Raw genomic sequence first — 18559 nt, 5'->3', positions numbered from 1 at the left:
ATGAGGCCATGGAGAATTCCAGAGAAAATGCTGGTGATGTTGGGGGTTTTGTTGTTGCTACTGTGTTTTTGTTGTTGTCATTTTTTTTTTAATGTTTATTTATTTTTGAGAGAGAGAGAGAGAGAGAGAGAGAGAGGCAGAGCACGAGCCGGGGAGAGGCAGAGAGAGAGGGGGACACAGAATCTGAAGTAGGCTCCAGGCTCTGAGCTGTCAGCACAGAGCCCAACATGGGGGTTTGAACCCATGAACTGTGAGATCATCACCTGAGCTGAAGTCAGACACTTAACCGACTGAGCCACCTCTCTGTTGTTGTTATTTTCAATATGGAACACTTCACACGTTTACATGTGTCATCATTATGCATGAACCATGCTAATCTTCTCTGAATTGTCCCAATTTTAGTATATACCCTGATGAAGTGAGGAGGGTTTTTTAATTGCAGCAAATACCACACAGGGTTTATCATTTAAATCTTTAATTAAAAAAAAAATTTTTTTTAAGTAGGCTTCACACCCAGGTTGGAGCTCAATGCAGGGCTTGAACTCAAGACCCTGAAATTAAGACTTGAGCTGAGATCAAGGGTCGGATGCTTAACCAACTGAGCCACCTCTGCATCTCTAAGTCATTTTCTTAAAGGTTATATTTTTATTTTTATTTATTTTTAATTTTTTAAATGTTTACAGCCCTCTTAGCACAACGGGCAGCATGTCAGTCTCATAACTTTTTTAAAACACTTATTTATTTTTGAGAGAGAGAGTGCGCGCGCATGTGCACATGAGCACGGGGGTGGCAGAGAGAGGGAGTCACAGAGTCCAAAGCAGGCTCAACACTGTCAGTGCAAAGCCCCACATGGTGCTCGAACTCACAAACCATGAAATCATGACCTGAGCCTCAGTCGGCTGCTCAATCGACTGAGCCACCAAGGCACCCAAAAGATTATATTTTTAAGTAATCTCTACACCCACCGTGGGGCTCAAACCCACAACCCCGAGATCAAGAGTCGCCTGCTCCACCCACCGAGCCAGGCAGGCACCCCTTCATTTAACTAATTTTTAAGGGTACAGTTCAGTGGCATTAAGTATATTCACATTCACGTTGTGCAACCATCACTACCATCCAACTCTAGAATCTTTCCTTCATCCCACTCTTGGATAGCTTGGGCTACTCTAACAAAATGCATCCACAGGGTGGCTTAAACAACAGTCATTTCTTTATTACAGCTCTGGAGGCTGGGAAGTTCAAGGTCAAGTTGCCAGCAGATTTGGTGTCCAATGGGGGCCATCTTCCTCACAGATGGTCTCCTCACTGTAACCTCACATGAGGGAAGGGGGCACTCTACAGTTTCTTTTATAAGGGCATTAATCCCAATCATAAGGGTGAAAGCCCACTTCTTGGTTTGTAGCTAGCCGCTTTTTCCCTGTGTGCTCACATGCCTTTCCTTGGAGCGTGTGTGGAGAGAGATTTCTCTCTCTCCCTCTTATAAGGGCACTAATCCCATCAAGAGGGCCCCTCTCTCCTGACCTCTAAAATGTAAACGTAATCATCTCCCAAAGGTTCCACCTCCAAACACCATTACGCTGGGGGTCAGGGTTTCAACATATGAGTTTTAGGAATATCAGCCTATAACAATCCCAAACAGAAACTCTACACCTACTGAATAACTAACTCCCCAAAATTCCCTCTCCAGGCAGCGCCTGGCATCCACTATTCTATTTTCTGTCTCCATGAATTTGTCTACTCTAGGGACTTCCTATAAGAGGAATAATACCATATTTGTCCTTTAGTATCTGGTCTGTTTCATTTCGCGTAATGTCTTCAGTGTTCATTCATATTGTAGCGTGTGTTAGAATTTCTTCCTTTTTGGGGGCACCTGGCTGGCTCAGTCATTAAGCATCCAACTCTTGACTTCAGCTCAAGTCATGATCTCATGGTTCGTGGGATTGAGCCCCAAGTCAGACTCTGCGCTGACAGCATGGAGCCTGCTTGGGATTCTCTCTCTCTGCCCCTCCCCTGCTCGTTCTCTCTAAATAAATAAATAAACATAAAAAAAAAAAAAAGAATTTCCTTCCTTTTTAAGGCTACATAATAATCCATAGTATGTATATAGCACATTTTGTTTTCCCATTCATCTGCTGATTGACATTTGAGTTGTTTCTACCTTTTGGCTATTGTGAATAATGCTGCTATAAAAGTGGTGAATTTTTGTTTCTTAAGTTGATCATGATAATAATATATAATTTTTTTTTAATTTTTGAAATGTTTTTATTTATTTTTGAGACAGAGAGAAACAGAGCATGAGCGGGGGAGGGGCAGAAAGAGAGGGAGACACAGAATCTGAAGCAGGCTCCAGGCTCTGAGCTGTCAGCACAGAGCCTGACGCGGGGCTCGAACTCACAGAGTGTGAGATCATGACCTGAGCTGAAGTCGGACGCCTAACCAACTGAGCCACCCAGGCGCCCCAAATATATAATTATTTTTAAGCCACATGTATGTTTGTTTCCTATTTTTAAAGTTTAGAACTGCATAATATGATTCTTTATTACTAAACTGGTCCACAGTGGCACTGTCTTCATTATTTTGCATGACAGTAAGTACCTCCAAAAAGTAATTTAATGACTCGGTTTTACTATGACAAACTCAGTATTTGCCATTTCTTATCAAAATAATTGGTATATTATTAAAGTTATCTTTGTAAATGTTCTAAACAACCTGATCATTAAATAGAAGACCCCAGTAAAAGGTAACAAATAAATGAGTTAATTTTTTTATTAATTAAAAATAAAAGGGAGCACCTGGCTGGCTCAGTCAGTGGAGCACGCAACTCTTGATCTCGGGATCATGAGATTGAGCCCCATGTTGGGGGTAGAGATAACTTAAAGGAAAGGGGGTGGTTCAGTCAGTTGAGCATCAGACTCCAGCTCAGGTCATGACCTCACGGTTCATGAGTTTAAGCCCCGTTTTGGGCTCGCTGCTCTCAGCACGGAACCCACTTCAGATCCTCTGTCCCCCTCTCTCTCTGTCCCTCCCCCTGCTTGCACACACTCTCTCTTTCTCTCTCGAAAGAAAGAAAGAAAGAAAGAAAGAAAGAAAGAAAGAAAGAAAGAAAGAAACGTTTAAAAATAAATAAATAAAATGAAATAGTTAAAATGGTAATTTTATGTTGTATGTATTTTACCACAATTAAAAAAGAAGGGAAAGAAGGAAGGAAGGAAAGTGTCAGATCAGGCAAAACCTGATGACTGCAGTGAATATTTGAGTCTCAACAATTTCTTTTTATTTTTTTAATGTTTATTTATTTATTTTGAGAGACAGCACACACCCAGAGGGGAAGAGGGAGAGAGAGAGAGAGATAGAGAGAGAGAGAGAGAGAGAGAGAGAGAGAGAGAGAGAATCAAGCAGGCTCCACGCTGTCAGCACAGATGCCTACTTGAGGCTTAAACTCACGAACCATGAGATCATGACCTGAGCCAAAATCAAGAGTGGGAAGCTTAACCAACTGAGCCACCCAGGTGGCCCAAGTCTTTAACAATTTCTGTGCATTGCCTCAGTTTTTACAAGAATAGATTACATAGAAGTCCAGTCAAGGGGTTGCACCAAAGGAGGAGGACTTAATCCCTCATTTATTGCTGGAAGAATCAAGCCAAACGGAGGTTGGGCAGCCTGTCAGAGGCTCCCGGCTCCTGGCCAGCAGCACCAGCGTGAGGACCCAGCTATTGCCCTCTTGCCTGGTGTATGAATGAACAACTGTCCATAGGGGAAGCAGCAGTAACCAGATAACAGGCACTGACTGAGCGTGTGCTACAGGCCAGGTCCTTCCTGGGTGCCCAGGGGATGGATATGCAAGTGAATGAGAGGAGAGTCTATCTGACCTTCAAAGAGCTGGTTCCCAGGTAAGAAGATAAGACTCAGAAAGGTACCTGCCAGTACAAGTTGATAAGGGGCCCCTCTGCAGTCTGAACACACCCACATTACTGCCTTATCTTTGTATGTTAGAGTTATTTATTTACAGGCCATTTTAGCAGGAAGACTGGGGGCTCCTTGAGGACATTCATTGATTCAGGTATTTACTGAATAGTACTGTGTACCTAGGCACTGATTTGCGACAGCTGGTATACAATAAATGTTTGATAAATGTACATTGCCTAGCATTCAGTAGGCATTCAATAAATGCTCTTTGAATTGAATAAACAATGCATGAATAAATAATTTGCACAAGGCCCGGCATACAGCAGGTATTCAGTAAATGTTGAATTGCATGAAGGAAGGAATAGCACACTGGAAGTACTCGTTAAATGTCGCACCCTCCTGCCTGTCTGACCTACCTCCGTCCTGAGCCTGAATCCTGGACATGGAAGCCCAAAGACCAGATTGGATGTGCTGATCATCATCCATCCATTCATCCATTTAACAAGCATTTATCAAGGATCTACTGTTTGCCAATCCCTGGGGATATAGCAGTGAACAAGCAAGTGTTTTTCTCTCATTTGCTCACATTCTGATGGAGGAGAAAGACAGTAAATAAGTTAATAATTAAAAAAAAAAAAAAAAGTAACAGTAAGTAAACCCCGGTGACATTAAGTAAACCCAAGTGATGTGAAGGACTGCAGGGAGGTGAGAGGAGTGGGTGAGAGAGATTAATCAGGGAAAGACCTCTGAGAAGCGGACGTTGGAGAAGTCTGAAAAGGAAGAAACAGCCAGCCAGCCATATGAAGATCTGGGGAAAGAGCGTTTAGGCAGACGGAACAGCATATGCAGAGGCTTTGAGGCAAGAACGGAGTCGGACTGTGGAAAGAACAGTGAGAAGCAAGTAGGTTCCTATGCAACTGAGCCAAGGGGAGGGCGGGACAGATAGGAATGGGTTAGATCACAGAAGGCATTCCCATTAACAGTAAGGAGCTTGGGTTTTATTCTAACTCAGATGCAAAGCCATTGGAGGGCTTTAAGCACTGTGGGGTAGCCTGAACAATGAACCTCCAAAGATGTCCACATTCTTATTCCTTGAACCTGTGAGTATATTACTGCATATGGCAGAAGGGGCTTTGCAGATCTGACCAAGTCCAGGATCTGGAGATGGGGAGATTATCCCAGATTATCCAGATTGACTGAATGTAAACACAAGGGTCCTTATCAGAGATAGAAAGGAGGGTCAAAAAGAACCGGAGATGTGGCAACAGAAGAGATTGGATAAATGTGCTTTGAAGAAGGAGGAAGGAGCCACAAGCCAAGGAATATGGGCTTCCACTAGACGCTGGAAAAAGCAGAGAAATGCATTTCTCAGAGCTTCCAGAAGGAACCAGCCCTGCCAGCACCTTAATCTTAGCCTCTCATAATTCATTTTGGACTTCTGGCCTCCCGAACTGTAAGAGAATAAATTGGTATGATTTTAAGCCACTAAATTTGTGGTAACTTCTTGCAGCAGCAACAGGAAACTAATCAACCAAGGGCGCCTGGCTGGCTTCGAAGGTGGAGCATGTGACTCTTGACCCTAAGGTCGTGAATTTGAGTCCCACATTGGGTGTAGAGATTACTCAAAATAAAATTTTGAGTAATAATAAAAAAAGAGGGCACCTGGGTGGCTCAGTCAGTTAAGAATCCAACTTTGGCTCAGGTCACGATCTCGTGTTTCATGGGTTCAAGCTCTGCGCTGACAGTGTGGAGCTTGCTTGGGATTCTCTCTCTCTCTTTCTCCCTCTCTCTCTGCCCTTCCCCCATTCATGCTTTCTGTTGCTCTCAAAATAAGTAAATAATAATAATGAAGGGCGCCTGGGTGGCTCAGTCGGTTGAGCACCCGACTCCTCGTTTGGGCTCAGGTCGTGATCTCACAGTTCGTGAGTTCCAGCCCCACATTGGGCTCTATGCTGACAGTGCAGAGCCTGCTTGGGATTCTGTCTCCCTCTCTCTCTCTCTCTCTCTTTCTCTCTCTGCCCCTCCCCTGCTCGGTTTCTATCCCTCTCTCTCAAAAATAAATAAATAAACATTAAAATAATAATAAAGCTAATCAACTGGACAAGGAACAGGATCAGACTTGTTTTAGAAAGATTTTTCTGTTTGCTGTTACAGAATGGCTTTAGGAGGATTAAAAGTAGAAGCAGAGACACCAGGGAGGTTACTGCAAACTTCTGAGCGAGCAATGGTGGTGGTCTGGATAAAATGGGAGAGATGATGCCGGATGGGAGAGCTCAGATATAGTCAACTGGGTTTTCTGATGGATTGGATGTTGTAAGGGAAGGGCTCGGTAAAGGAAAGCAAGAACTCATCACCACCACCACCCCCAACGTCCCCACCCTCCCCGGGGCCTCACGGAACCACATCACACTTGACAGGCTATTCCTGGGATGCTGGGCATTTTTGCATGATTAGGCTGGAACACTTCTCTGGGAAATACATGCCTTCAGCCTGAAAGGTTTTTACAAGCCAGGGCAGAGGATTAAAGGCAGTCAGGCTGAGGAGAAATCCCAGGGTCAGAAGACAGCTGAGCATGGAGACTTTTACTCTAAACCTTAACATTTTCATTTTTCTCTCCCTGAACCCAGGGTGTCACGTTAAATACATGTTTGGCAACATCAGCTGTTCTATTTTTCTTCTTAATTATACAAAGAGAGAGAGTGGAGGTGGCTCAGCCCCAGGCTGGGGGAAGCCAGGAGGCTTTGGCACCAGAGGGAGGCAGAGACACCAGCTAAAAGTCAAGAGGATTTGAAATCCTTTTGAAGGAGCATGGAGACCAAACTCCCAATTCCCCTGAACTCAGTGCGGTCAGCCCTGACTCAGGGTTTCTAAAAGGAGACTGACAGAGTCACCAGCTTAGAATGGAGAGGGGACAGATGGGCACGTGTCTGAGATAAAAATATCACCAGCACCAAGACCGTTCCTGTGCCGTGAATTTATACCCAGGCCTCTGTCCTCCTCCCTCCTTCCATCCTCTGAGCAGAAAATGGCTAACTAGATCGTTCTTCACATTTATAGAGTACTTCCTACTGTGTGCCAGGAACTGGGTTAAACTGTTAACTCGTGTTATCTTACTGTACGCACTCAACTATTCTATGCGGAGAGACTACCATACTACTGTTATCCCCATTTTCTAGAAAGGGAATCCGGCTCATGGAGTTGAAACGTGACCCCCGCTCCCTTATGCTGAGCCTGGGCCTATCTGCCTTCAACTCCATGCTTTGCCCTCACTCTGCTTTGCTCTGTAGCACAGGCAGGCCAACACCAGCAAGCTGCCAGATCGGCTGGCTTCCGCCAGATTGGCCAGTGGGAGGCAGTGATAGGAACCAGGTGGGTGGGAGGAAGGGAGAAGCCAGGATGGTTCTCCCTTTCTATCTGCCTCAGGCAGTTATCTCCAGCAGCAGCCACATTTCCTGTGTCTCCACCTCCCACCAGGCAGGCCTTCTGTGGGTCCAGCTACTACCTGGTGACTCCAGTCCCTCCTGCATCCCAGAAACCCCAGCTCCTCCCCCAGTGGCTTCAACCCCAGAGGTGATCAAGGCCCTCCTACTGTTGCTAATCTGCGCTTGCTTCTCCCTCCCCGGTCTGTCTTCTTCCGTAGCTCTCCCACTGCCTACAAAGCCATTCCCCTCCTCTGGTGTCTGGTTTTTCCCATTGGATTCTCACTGATATTCTGCCTTTAGTAGATACTCACAGATTACCCAATTCATTAGATTTGGAATGAGACAATCCCCTTTCATTGAGAACAGCACATCCCACAAGAGGGAAAATAGTAACCACAGTTTACTAAGCATTGTGCTAATTGCCACACAAATGTTCTTTCGTGGAACACTCATAACAAACCTTTCTGCCAAGACCCACTGCTATTCCCATTTGACAGATGGGACTCAGGGAGGTTGGGTTGCTTGCCCAAAGTGACACAGTTACAAACTGACAAAGCTGGGATTCAAATCCAGGTGTACCTAGCTCCGAAGTCTGTATCTTTTTCTAATCTCTGTTGACATCTTGAATACACTTGCAGCCCTCTGATGAGCTCAACTCCCCTGGCTGACTGGAAGACCCCACCTCAGCTCACTCTGGGGTACTTATATTCGGTTCCTAGACAGCTGCAGCAAAGTACCACAGCCAAGATGAGTGAGAACAACAGAAATGTATTGTCTCACAGCTCTGATGGCCAGAAATTGGAAATCGAGATGTATTTCTGAAGTCTCTATAGAAAGATCTGGTCCAGGCCTCTCTGCTAGCTTCTGGTAGCATCAGGCATTCCTTGACTTGTGGATGGCCATCGTCTCCCTGAGTCTCTTCAAATCATCTTCCCTCTGGGTACGTCTGTGTGTGTTCTAATTTCCCCATTTTATAAGGACACTACTCATATCGGATTAGGACCTACCCTAATGACTTCATTTCACTTGATTACCTCTATAAAGATTCTATCTCCAAATAAGATCATGTTCTGTAGCACTAGGAGTTAGGATTACAAGGTATCCTTTTGCAAGGACACAATTCAGCCCATACAGTCCTCCCTGATCTCCGGTGCTGAGTCTCTAGAGTGTGGCCTAGTTGGTCCTGTTTTGCCAGGGAAGATGTTAGATCATCCAGGAAGATGTTTAATTCTCTGACACCCTGCCCCTTGAAGAGATGCATTGAGTCCCAAATCATGTATGCATTGACAACATTTATCCCATTTTACTCCAAAATATAGAGAGAGACGTAAAGCACCTTGTGTGGCCACACCAATTTTGAAAAAGGAGAACAAAGTTGGAAGGCTTAATTTAGTTGACTTCAAGACTTATTTTTTTTAATGTTTATTTATTTATTGAAAGAGAGAGAGAACGAGCTGGAGAGGGGCAGAGAGAGAATCCTAGCAGGCTCCAGGCTGTCAGCACAGAGCCTGGCACAGGGCTCAATCCCACAAACTATGAGATCATGACCTGAGCTGAAATCAAGAGTCAGACACTTAACCGACTGAGCCACTCAGGTACCCCAAGACTTACTTTAAAGCTAGACTAATCGGGGCACCTGGGTGGCTCAGTCAGTTAAGCATCCGACTTTGACTCAGGTCATAATCTCGCAGTCCGTGACTTTGAGCCCCCCATCGGGCTCTGTGCTGACAACTCAGAGCCTGGAGTGTGTTTCAGATTCTGTGTCTCCCTCTCTCTCTGACCCTCCCCCGTTCATGCTCTGTCTCTCTCTGTCCCAAAAATAAATAAACGTTAAAAAAAAAAAAAACATTCATACCAACATTGCCTATAATTGCAAAAAAAAAACCAAAACAAAACTGGAAACGACTCAAATGTCTTTAAAAAATAAATAAATAAAGCTAGACTAATCAAGACAGGATATACTGGCAAAAGGATAGACAAAGTGAGCAATGAAATAGAGGTGGGGGGGCCAGAAACAGACCCTCACATATGCAGGGACTTGGTTTTTGACAAAACTGTCCTCACATTTTAACAGAGAAACCTTACTTCACTTAAAAATCAGTTTGAAGGTGACCTGGCTGGCTCAGTCAGTGGAGCATATGACTCGATCTCAGGGTTGTGAGTTCAAGCCCCACGTGGGTATAGAGATTACTTATAATTAAAAGTTAAAAAAAAAAAAATCAGTTTGAGATGGATCATATGCCTAAACATACAATAATACCTCTAGATCTTTTTTTTTTAATCCATGTTTTAAAGTTTTAAAACAGGTGAATATCTTCACGACCTTGGGGTTGGCAATGGTTTCTTAGCCAGGACAGAAAAAACACTACCCATAAAAGGCATAGGCACAAACACATGGACCCAGCAATGGCTCCTGACCAGGGGGGAGGAGTGAGCCCCACAAGCCCAGGAAGTGGAGACCAGGGAGGAAGAGCAGGGACTCCCCAACATGCTCTCTGAGCTCCAGGCCCAGAGAATGATTTGGAGATCAACAGTGAAGTCCACAAATCCTAATTCTGAATTTTACAACCTCTCCCCTGACAGTTACCTAACTTTGTTTCCAGCTTTCTTTACCCACTTCTTCCATTCTGAAAGACTTCTGGATCATTCACTAAAGCTGCCTTCCAGATGTCTTGTGGAGTTGGCATCAGGGCCAGGCAGCAGAGGGATTTCACACATTCTGTGTGGCACACAGTGGGAGTCACAGGGAGGCCTATACCAATTCCATACAACTGTTAAAAATAACCATTACGGAAATGCATGGCTTCTGGAAGGAGTGAGCTTCATATTACCAGAGGTATACAAGCCCTGTTCTATAGAGGCATGAGTTCAAGAAATGGTGGTTGTTTTTATGATTATTAATTTAGGGTGTTTTTTAAACATTTATTTATTTTTAGTAATCTGTATACCCAACACAAGGCTCAAACTCATGACACCTAGATGACTCTTGAGTCATAGGTTCTTCAGACTGAGCCAGTTAGGCACTCCTAATTTAGGGGTTTTAAACCTAAGAGCAGAGGGGGAGGCATAGATGGGAGAAGGAAGTAAACAGAAGCAAGGGATCAGATTACGATGGGCTCCAACAAAGTTCTCTCTCTCTCTCTCTCTCTCTCTCTCTTTATTTATTTATTTAAATGTTTTATTTATTTCTGAGAAAGAGAGCAAGAGCAGGGGAGGGGCAGAGAGAGAGGGGACAGAGGATCCAAAATGGGCTCCTCCCTGACAGCAGTGAGCCCGATGCAGGCCTTGAACCCACAAACAGTGAGATCATGACCTGAGCCAAAGTCGGAAGCTCAATTGAATGAGCCACCCCAGGCGCCCCAAAGTACTCTCTTTTTAAAAGTGAAAATTCTTTGAGCTTTTATTGAACAGGAAGTGGCAAGAAGGTTCCTCTTCAGCTGGGCATCAAATATACCTCTCCTATTAATCTGCCTGAGAGAGGTGACTAGGTGTCCACACTCAGGGTCCATGAATAGATATTTCTAATACCTCCATTTTTGCTAAGAGGACTGGGGGCTCAGAGAGGTTAAGTAATTTGCCCAAGGTCACATTGCAACTGAGTAGACAAGGGAACAGCCAACCCCAACCATTGTAAAACACTGAAAGTACTTAAAAACTAAAGCCCATCTAGTTCAGTGGTTCTCAAACTTTGCCCTAAGAACAAGCTAAAACTAAACTGCTTGGGTGGTTTTTAGTAACTTACACGTTAACAAAATACCTCTGGAGATGCAGGCAGGTGTGAGTTTGATGGTGGTGAAGCCCCAGATCCTAGAGTCCCACTCTAAGGTTTAATGTCCTGTAGTACTTACTATACTCATTAGTTTTCTGATTTTCCATCTGGAAAATGGTGATATTAATAGCATGAGTTGTAAAAAACTCTTGAGTTGAATACAATATATTCAATATAATAAAATAATAAACAATGAAATCATTTCACATATTTAATATAACCTATAATATGGGGGGCCCTGGCTGATTCAGTCTGTGGAGCATGCAACTCTTGATCTTGGGTTGTGGGTTTAGGCCCCATGTTGAGTATAGAGATTACTTAAAAATAAAATTTTAAGGGGCGCCTGGCTGGCTCAGTCAGTAGAGCATATGACTCTTAATCTCAGGGTCATGAGTTCAACCCCCATGATGGCCATGGAGCCTACTTAAAACAATATTTAGGAGCACCTGGGTGGCTCAGTTGGTTAAGCGTTGGACTCTTGATTTCGGCTCAGGTCATGATCCCAGGGTCATGGGATGGAGCCCCACATTGGGTTCCACGCTGAGCATGGAGCCTGCTTGAGATTCTCTATCTCTCCCTCTGTCCCTCTCCCCTGCTCTCAATCTCTTTCTCTCAAATTAAAAAGAAGAAATATTTAAAAAAATAAAATAGGGGTGCCTACGTGACTCCACCAGTTAAGCACTGGATTTTGGCTCAGGTCAGTATTTCACAGTCTGTGTATTTGATCCCCGTGTCAGGCTCTGTGCTGACAGCCTATAGCCTGCTTCGGATTCTGTGATTCCCTCTCTCTCTGCCCCTCCGCAGCTCATGTTCTATCTCTCTCTCTCTCTCAAAAATAAATAAACATTTAAAAAAAAAAGAAAATTAAATTTAAAAAGTAAATAAATTTTTAAAGAATCTTAAAATAAAAAACTTAAATATATAATGAGTATATAACAATTTTAATAAAATATATCAATTATATGTAATATATATTAAATCATACATGTTATATTTGTATATTATGTACTTATTTACAATATATAAATTACTTAATAATAAAGGGTTTAAAATAGCACTTGTCATTAGTAAGCACTACTTAAGCATTAGCTTTTTTTCACTCCATCTTACCAGGAGCTTGCTACCCGATCTCCAAGGGCAGCTTGGGCCATCTTTGGTCAGCCCTGGGCTGTGCCCACAGCCACAGCGGGAGGGTGCAGCAACATTTTCAGTTGGAGCTCTATAGGCTCACGCACAGAGTTGACTGAAAAAATTCTATTTGGATTTTTTTTTTTATATAAACTCCCAAAGGCTGAGAGCACACGTCCCTGGCCCCTAGGGGGAGCTACGCGTGGAGTATGGAAGCACTGCCGGGCTGGGCAGCTTGGGTTTCAAACAGGATTCTCTCTCTAATGGTTAGTCTGGGATGGAGTTGGTGCATCTCAGGTCCCAGCTGGTGGGGAAAAGTTACTAACCACAGGCCCTTCAGGGCTATAGGACCTAGGGCCGGAAGCAGGGATTGCCCAGATGCCTCCCCTCCAAGTCTGGATAATATTTTTATTTTTTCTGCTCTGTGCATGTGGTAGGATTCAAACTGCAGAGAATTAGAAGGAGGGGGGAGGGGCATGATGGAGGAGTTGGAGGAAGGAAACGTGGCCTCATCCCAACTCCAAAGCCCCCTGCTAAACTGCCACTCCCAGATCCCATTGTTCCTTCTAAATCAGCAAATCTCTCCTTCCAGCTTCCAGCCTCTTCCCCTTTCAGACGTGGCCTCCCTCAGGCCCCACCAGCTTCCAAATGTTGTGTGTACCCAATTCTGTCTGAGCAAGGATTCTTCAGACCCAAGCACATCTTATTCATTAAACATGCTTCAAATAGGAGTTTCCTGTGCACCTAATCCCGTGAGAGTCCCTGGGGTGTTGACAAAGTGACTTAAACAGACACCAACTTTGCTCTCAGGGTGCTCATTGGCTGGGGTGGGGACAAGGACAAACAGGTCAATACATAAACAAACTAGGTGATTTCAGATACTGTAGTAATCAGAATTCCAAAAGAAATAAAGTAGGGTGAGATGATGGAATATGAGATAGGGGCTACTTTAGACAGAAAGGAAAGGTCTGTCTTGGGAGGTGGCATTTGAACACAGATGGTAAGAAGGAGTAACAAGTACAAAAACCATCAAAGAAACAAGCCCAGTGAGGTGAGATTTCAAATTCCAACTTGCCTAGTCTTCAAGAAAACGCCCAGAAAGGCCTCTGAGGAATCCCAGAGACTTTGGGGAGGAAGGGGCCTTAAGGTTTATCCCATAATGTGGGGGGGTGTGGAGGAGCGCCCTCTAGTGGTGACAATAGTTAAATTTCATCATCGCTGACCTGGAATGCCACATGCCTGTGATTTGACTGGGCTAATTATGAGCTTCACTCATCACTGTCTCTCCCACATCTATTCATTCAACAGATACTTACTGAGCGCCACCTACGTGCCTAGTGCTATTCTAGATACTGGGGTACACTTGTGAACCCGACAGTAAATGTCCCTGTCCTCCCAGAGCCTAGACCTCTAACCCCACCTCACCTCTGCCTCCACTTCAGGGTCTTTGCACTTGCTATTGTCCCCTGAATACAGGCTCCTGGCTTTTTGCATCGCTGGCTCAGGTCTCATTTCAAATGTGACCAAGTCAGAAAAGTGTAAACTTATTAATTTATTGCCTGTTGTCCCCACTAAAATATGATTCCAGTAAGGTTACCATTTTCCTGGAATCCCTCAGTCTCGCACTTACTAGGCGCTCAGTAAACAGTTTCTGAATGGGTTTGAGCATTCATTCATTCAAAAAATATTTATCGGGTGCCAGCCAACCTACTACACATCAGACGCTGGTGACCCGTCAAGTGAACGGATTGATTGAACAAAACAGACCAAAACTCCCCGACCACAGCATTCTTAAATAAAAATTGCAACCCGGGCACTACTCATCCCCTTTACCCTGCTTTTTTTTTTTTCCCCCGGATACATTTATCACCCTCTAAACTATCATAATTTTACTCCTTGGTGTTTGTGTGTCTTCCCTCTGTAATATAAGCGCCACGAAGGCAGGGGATTTTGTCCATGTTGTTCACCCCTGAGCGACTAAACAAGTTGGCACCTGGTAGGTGCTCAGTAAGTAAAGACCGAATGAACTCTAGACCTCAGCCAGCTTTTTCCTACAGACCTTGAGCCACTTAGTTCCAAGGGGGAACGGGCCTCAGGAGGTGCCGAGAGGTGACCTCAGGTGGCCCGACCCAGGAGTCCGAGCTCTGGGCGAGGGGCCATCGGGGCAGCTGAGACGGGAGGCGCGGGCAGCGAGAGCTCGACACGGCCCTGAGGGCCTGGAGAGCTGCCAGAAAGAGGAGCAAAGGCTTGTAGCCCGCGTCGGAGACGGTGGGCGGTGCCGTCGGAGGGCACGAGTCACATGACTTGCGCCGGTACCTCCCACCTCCTCGTGGGCGGGGTGTCAGGAATGGGCGGGGGCCATGCTAATGAGCCCAAGGGGGCGACCAATCGCGGCGCGCGCCGAGGGTCCGGACCAAGGATCTTGGACGCCGGCTAGCGCGCAGGCTCGCGTCGGGGCCGCCCCGGGCTTTTGCAAGCGGCGCGGCGGGCCTGCGAGTTGGGGCTGCAGCAGCTTCCTCGACCTGCCTCTCGTGCTTGGCGGCCGTCTGGGTCAGGCCCGGCCCGCGCGGGGGGCAGGCGGCGGCTGCCTCAGGCGGAGGCGGAGGTGCGGCGGAGGGTGGGGGCCGCTGCCTTCGCAGGCGCCCGGGCCGGCCCGCGCCTTTGCACGGTGCTCCATGCATCCGGAGCCCGCCCCGCCCCCGAACAACAACAGCCCCGAGCTTCCCCTCAGCGGCGGCAGCACCACCAGCGGCAGCCGCCGGAGCCGCCGCCGCAGCGGGGACGGGGAGACCCCGGGGTCGTCGCCGCCGCCAGCCGCCGTCACCTACCCGGACTGGATCGGCCAGAGTTACTCCGAGGTGATGAGCCTCAACGAGCACTCGATGCAGGCGCTGTCCTGGCGCAAGCTTTACTTGAGCCGTGCCAAGCTCAAAGCCTCTAGCCGGACCTCTGCTCTGCTCTCCGGCTTCGCCATGGTGAGCTCGGGCCGCCCTGCCCTGCCCCCTCTCCTGTCCTGGCCGCTCCCGCCCGCAGCCCCGACGGTGCCCACAGGGAGCAAACTGGGCGGGCCGGGAGGGCAGGGGATGCGGGAAAGATCTGGGAGAAAGGTGTTGTGGACGCTGGGGGGTGGGAAGTCCAGAGTGCTGGACGTGAGGAAAAGTGGGCGACAAGTGACACCTGGTGTGGTAGATTGGGTGTCATAGAAATTGTCCAGGGTTGGGGGGCTCAGGTGCCTTCAAATGGGCAAGTTTGATGCAGCAAGTAGGGAGGAAAGAGCAGTATCTTAGAAGTGGATCTGTAAGAAGACAGTCCCACATATGTTCAGGGGGAAAGGAAGGACGGAAAGGGTGTGATCTCCTTGGGAGCAGGTGTCAAGAGGTGGAGAGGGACCCTCGAGCTGTCTCTCACGTGACCTCATACTTGAGGCCAAAAGGTATTGGCCATGTCCTTTTATCACCTACTGGAGGGGATTTCCTGACAACCTTTCTCTCACTGCATTTTCCGAGAGCCTCAGCCTGGGGTTTTGACAACCGCTCTCCACCCTCAGTCTACTCTTCAGAAACTTGCCACTGAGTCACTGGGTGTGGGGGAGGCCGGTGGGACATATTGCCCATGAATGGGCTTTCAGCTGATCTGGGGGGTCAGGCATAGTTTCCTCTTCCCATGCCAGGCTGGGCTGCAGCGAGAAGCCTCTGAGAGCCGGTGTAGGTGAGGCTGCAGGTTGGACCAAGAAGTGGCCCTGAGGATGCCTTCAGGCCTGGAGTCTCCCAGGGCGGGGCCTACAGAACAATTCCTGATTATCACTGTGTGACATCAACCGGTGTGAGTGGGGTCTCCCCCCCCCCAACAAGGTCCCTAGCCCAGAGCACTCCCGCCTCCCCAGTGAGTGAGCTAAGCTCTTGGCCTTGAGGGAGGGAGTGGCTGCACCCTCGTGTTTTCTTGGGAGTGTGTCTGGTACTCTCCCTGTGTTCCACAAACAAGTGGGCCGACGCAATGGAGCCTGAACTTTTTAGAAGCCCTGAGCAAGCCCAGAGCACACGGAGCCTCAGTGGAAAAGCCAGGTAGTCCGGTGGGGAAGAGCTCTCCCTAGGTCTGCCACTGCCTGGGTGACCTGAGACACATTTCTCTCTGGATCTTGATTTCTGAATCAGTAAATGAAGGCTGCTATTTAGAAGTATCTCGAAGAATTAGGGGTGCCTGGGTGGCTCAGTCGGTTGGGCGTCCGACTTCAGCTCAGGTCATATCTCACGGCTCCGCTCACGAGTCGCAGCCCCTTGTCGCCCTCTGTGCTGACAGCTCAGAGCCTGGAACCTGCTTCGGATTCTGTGTCTCCCTCTCTCTCTGCCCCTCCCCCACTTGTGCTCTGTTTGTGTTTATAATGAATAAACATTTTTAAAAATTAAAAAGAAAAAAAAAAGAATTAAATCGAGGAAGCCCTTGAGAGGAGATGAGAGAATGTGTGTGTTTGTGTGAGGGAGTGGCACCCTAGTGTTTAGTTTAGGTCATATGATGGAATTCTGTTCTGTCATTCCCAGATCCTTGGAGACAAGTCTGAGCCTTTTGCCTGAAGAATCTTTAAGACTAGCTGACATTTACCAATCACTCACCCTGTACTAGGCATCCTGTAGGTTCCCTAAACTTCCACACTAATTCCTCAACTACCCTTTCAGGTGGTTTTGCCACGGAACTTTCCCAAGGTGATACGGTACTCTACTAGAGCAGGATTTGAACCTGAGTCTGCAGGCTCAGAACTGTCTTGGGCACTTGTGCCTTTTGTGGGTATGTGGAGTTCTGACCAACGTCCAGCCAGGGACATGTTCGACCAGGACTCCTGGGAGATGGGAAATAGAGCAGGAAAGTTTCTTCTAAGCAAAATAAAAACGTTACAGTTTGGGGGCAGGGCGTGACACCATTAGCTTCTCACAGCTGTGCACTGGATTTAAGATGGTGGCATACCTGTTCCCCTTTTTCTTGGGGTCATAAATTCATAACTGCCCAGCCCCCCTTCCCACTTCGGGAGAACTGAGGATCTAATGGGTAGCACTTTCCTGCCCTCTGGAGTCCTGTTAAGCCTGGAGAACCTAGCCTCTCAATCAGATGGCACCTTCCTCTTCCTCCTGCTAAGAATATGGTGCAGGAAGTCAGGAAGCAGGGCAGCCAGTGGCATTGGGTGGGCCTTGGCTCATCCAGACTATATCTTGGGGACCTGTATTTCCCTGGTCAGGGGGTGCCTGGCTGGCTCAGTTGGAAGAGCATGCCACTCTTGATCTCGGGGTTGTGAGTTCAAGCCCCATGTTAAGTGTAAAGATTACTTTAAAAAAAAAAACTACAAAAGAAAAATCTTTATATTTTCCCTGGTCAGGGTGGAGAAGGCTTCCTGGCTCCACAGATGAACTCCCCAAAGTTCTTCTGACAGGGAGGGGTGAGCCCCATCACAGCCTGTGTTCTGGGACAGTGGTTACAAGGGGGCAACTGTTGTGAGTCTGTAAATCTATGGGAGAAATGGAGTTGGCCTGGACAGACAGATCGAAGAGGCAGGCAGGTCTACCTTGCTCCACTCCCCACTACAGACACCCAGCCTTGTGAGTGAGCCTCTGAGAGGAAGGGGTGCCACACAGCCCGGCACCATGGAAACAGTGGCAAGTTTCCTGGACTACTCTCCCTTGGCCCGTGAGTCAGCACAACCAACTTCCTGCCCCCAGAGGGCTTCCTTCCTAGAGACATGGAAAACCAGAGGCACTGATGTGACCTCCGATCTCCAAAGGTAGGAGAGTTGGCAAGGCTACCAGGCTCACCTGCTCAGCAGGTGAGATTGAGGGAGGGTCTCTGAAGAGCCCGGAGGGGATTGAGAGACTCCCCCCCTTGTGGGCCGAAGAGCCTGGCCAGGTGCCCTGATGTGCTGGGGAGATAGGCTGCAGGATCTCAGATAAGCGGCTTATATTCTTTGAAGCCAGTTTCCTCATGTGGACAAAACGGGTACCTATCCTGCTCTCGTCTTGCATGAGGATTCGTTATGAGTCCTGACTGAGCCCACCAGATGTTGAGGAATTGTCAGAATCTGATTGTACATACCGTAGCTGGACCCTCTCTCATCTGCAAACAAGAATCCTACTCCTGACAGCGTTTCTAGAAACAACATGCCTTTGCTAGGCTCAGCATCCGGACTCCCTAAACCAGGGGCCCTGGATACATAGCACATGATCAGCATCCTGCAGGAGCTCCTGGAGATGAGGGTATGACTCAAGTCACCTGTGCCTCAGTTTATCTAAGTGAGAGGCAGCCCCCTCGGCCTGACCCTGTGCCTTGCGGGACCATGGCAAGCACACTGGCAATC

General features: G+C 47.2%; 2 protein-coding genes and 1 non-coding gene across 3 annotated transcripts in view; 1 reads left to right on the top strand and 2 right to left on the bottom strand.

The window, feature by feature from the left end:
* Nucleotides 1-14433, bottom strand: part of KDM2B (lysine demethylase 2B) — a 152489-nt gene extending 138056 nt beyond the window's left edge. Inside the window, exon 1 of the mRNA XM_086681620.1 lies at nucleotides 14285-14433. The gene's annotated coding sequence lies outside the window, so the exon portion shown is untranslated. The remainder of the gene's footprint in view (nucleotides 1-14284) is intronic.
* On the bottom strand, nucleotides 318-429 carry LOC112870536 (U6 spliceosomal RNA). The gene has a single exon (XR_003224491.2). It is a non-coding gene; the product is annotated as a U6 spliceosomal RNA (small nuclear RNA).
* A 225-nt stretch (nucleotides 14434-14658) lies between the features above and the next one.
* LOC112870113 (calcium release-activated calcium channel protein 1) overlaps nucleotides 14659-18559 on the top strand; it is a 16354-nt gene continuing 12453 nt past the window's right edge. The window contains exon 1 of the mRNA XM_025933192.2: nucleotides 14659-15200. Within this exon, the coding sequence (XP_025788977.1) occupies nucleotides 14901-15200 (300 nt within the window). The 5' untranslated portion in view covers nucleotides 14659-14900. The remainder of the gene's footprint in view (nucleotides 15201-18559) is intronic.

This window comes from Puma concolor, chromosome D3 (assembly GCF_028749965.1).
Source record: "Puma concolor isolate L17-30 chromosome D3, mPumCon1.1.hap2, whole genome shotgun sequence".
Lineage (NCBI taxonomy): Eukaryota > Metazoa > Chordata > Mammalia > Carnivora > Felidae > Puma > Puma concolor.
This window is presented reverse-complemented; position numbering and strand designations above follow the sequence as displayed.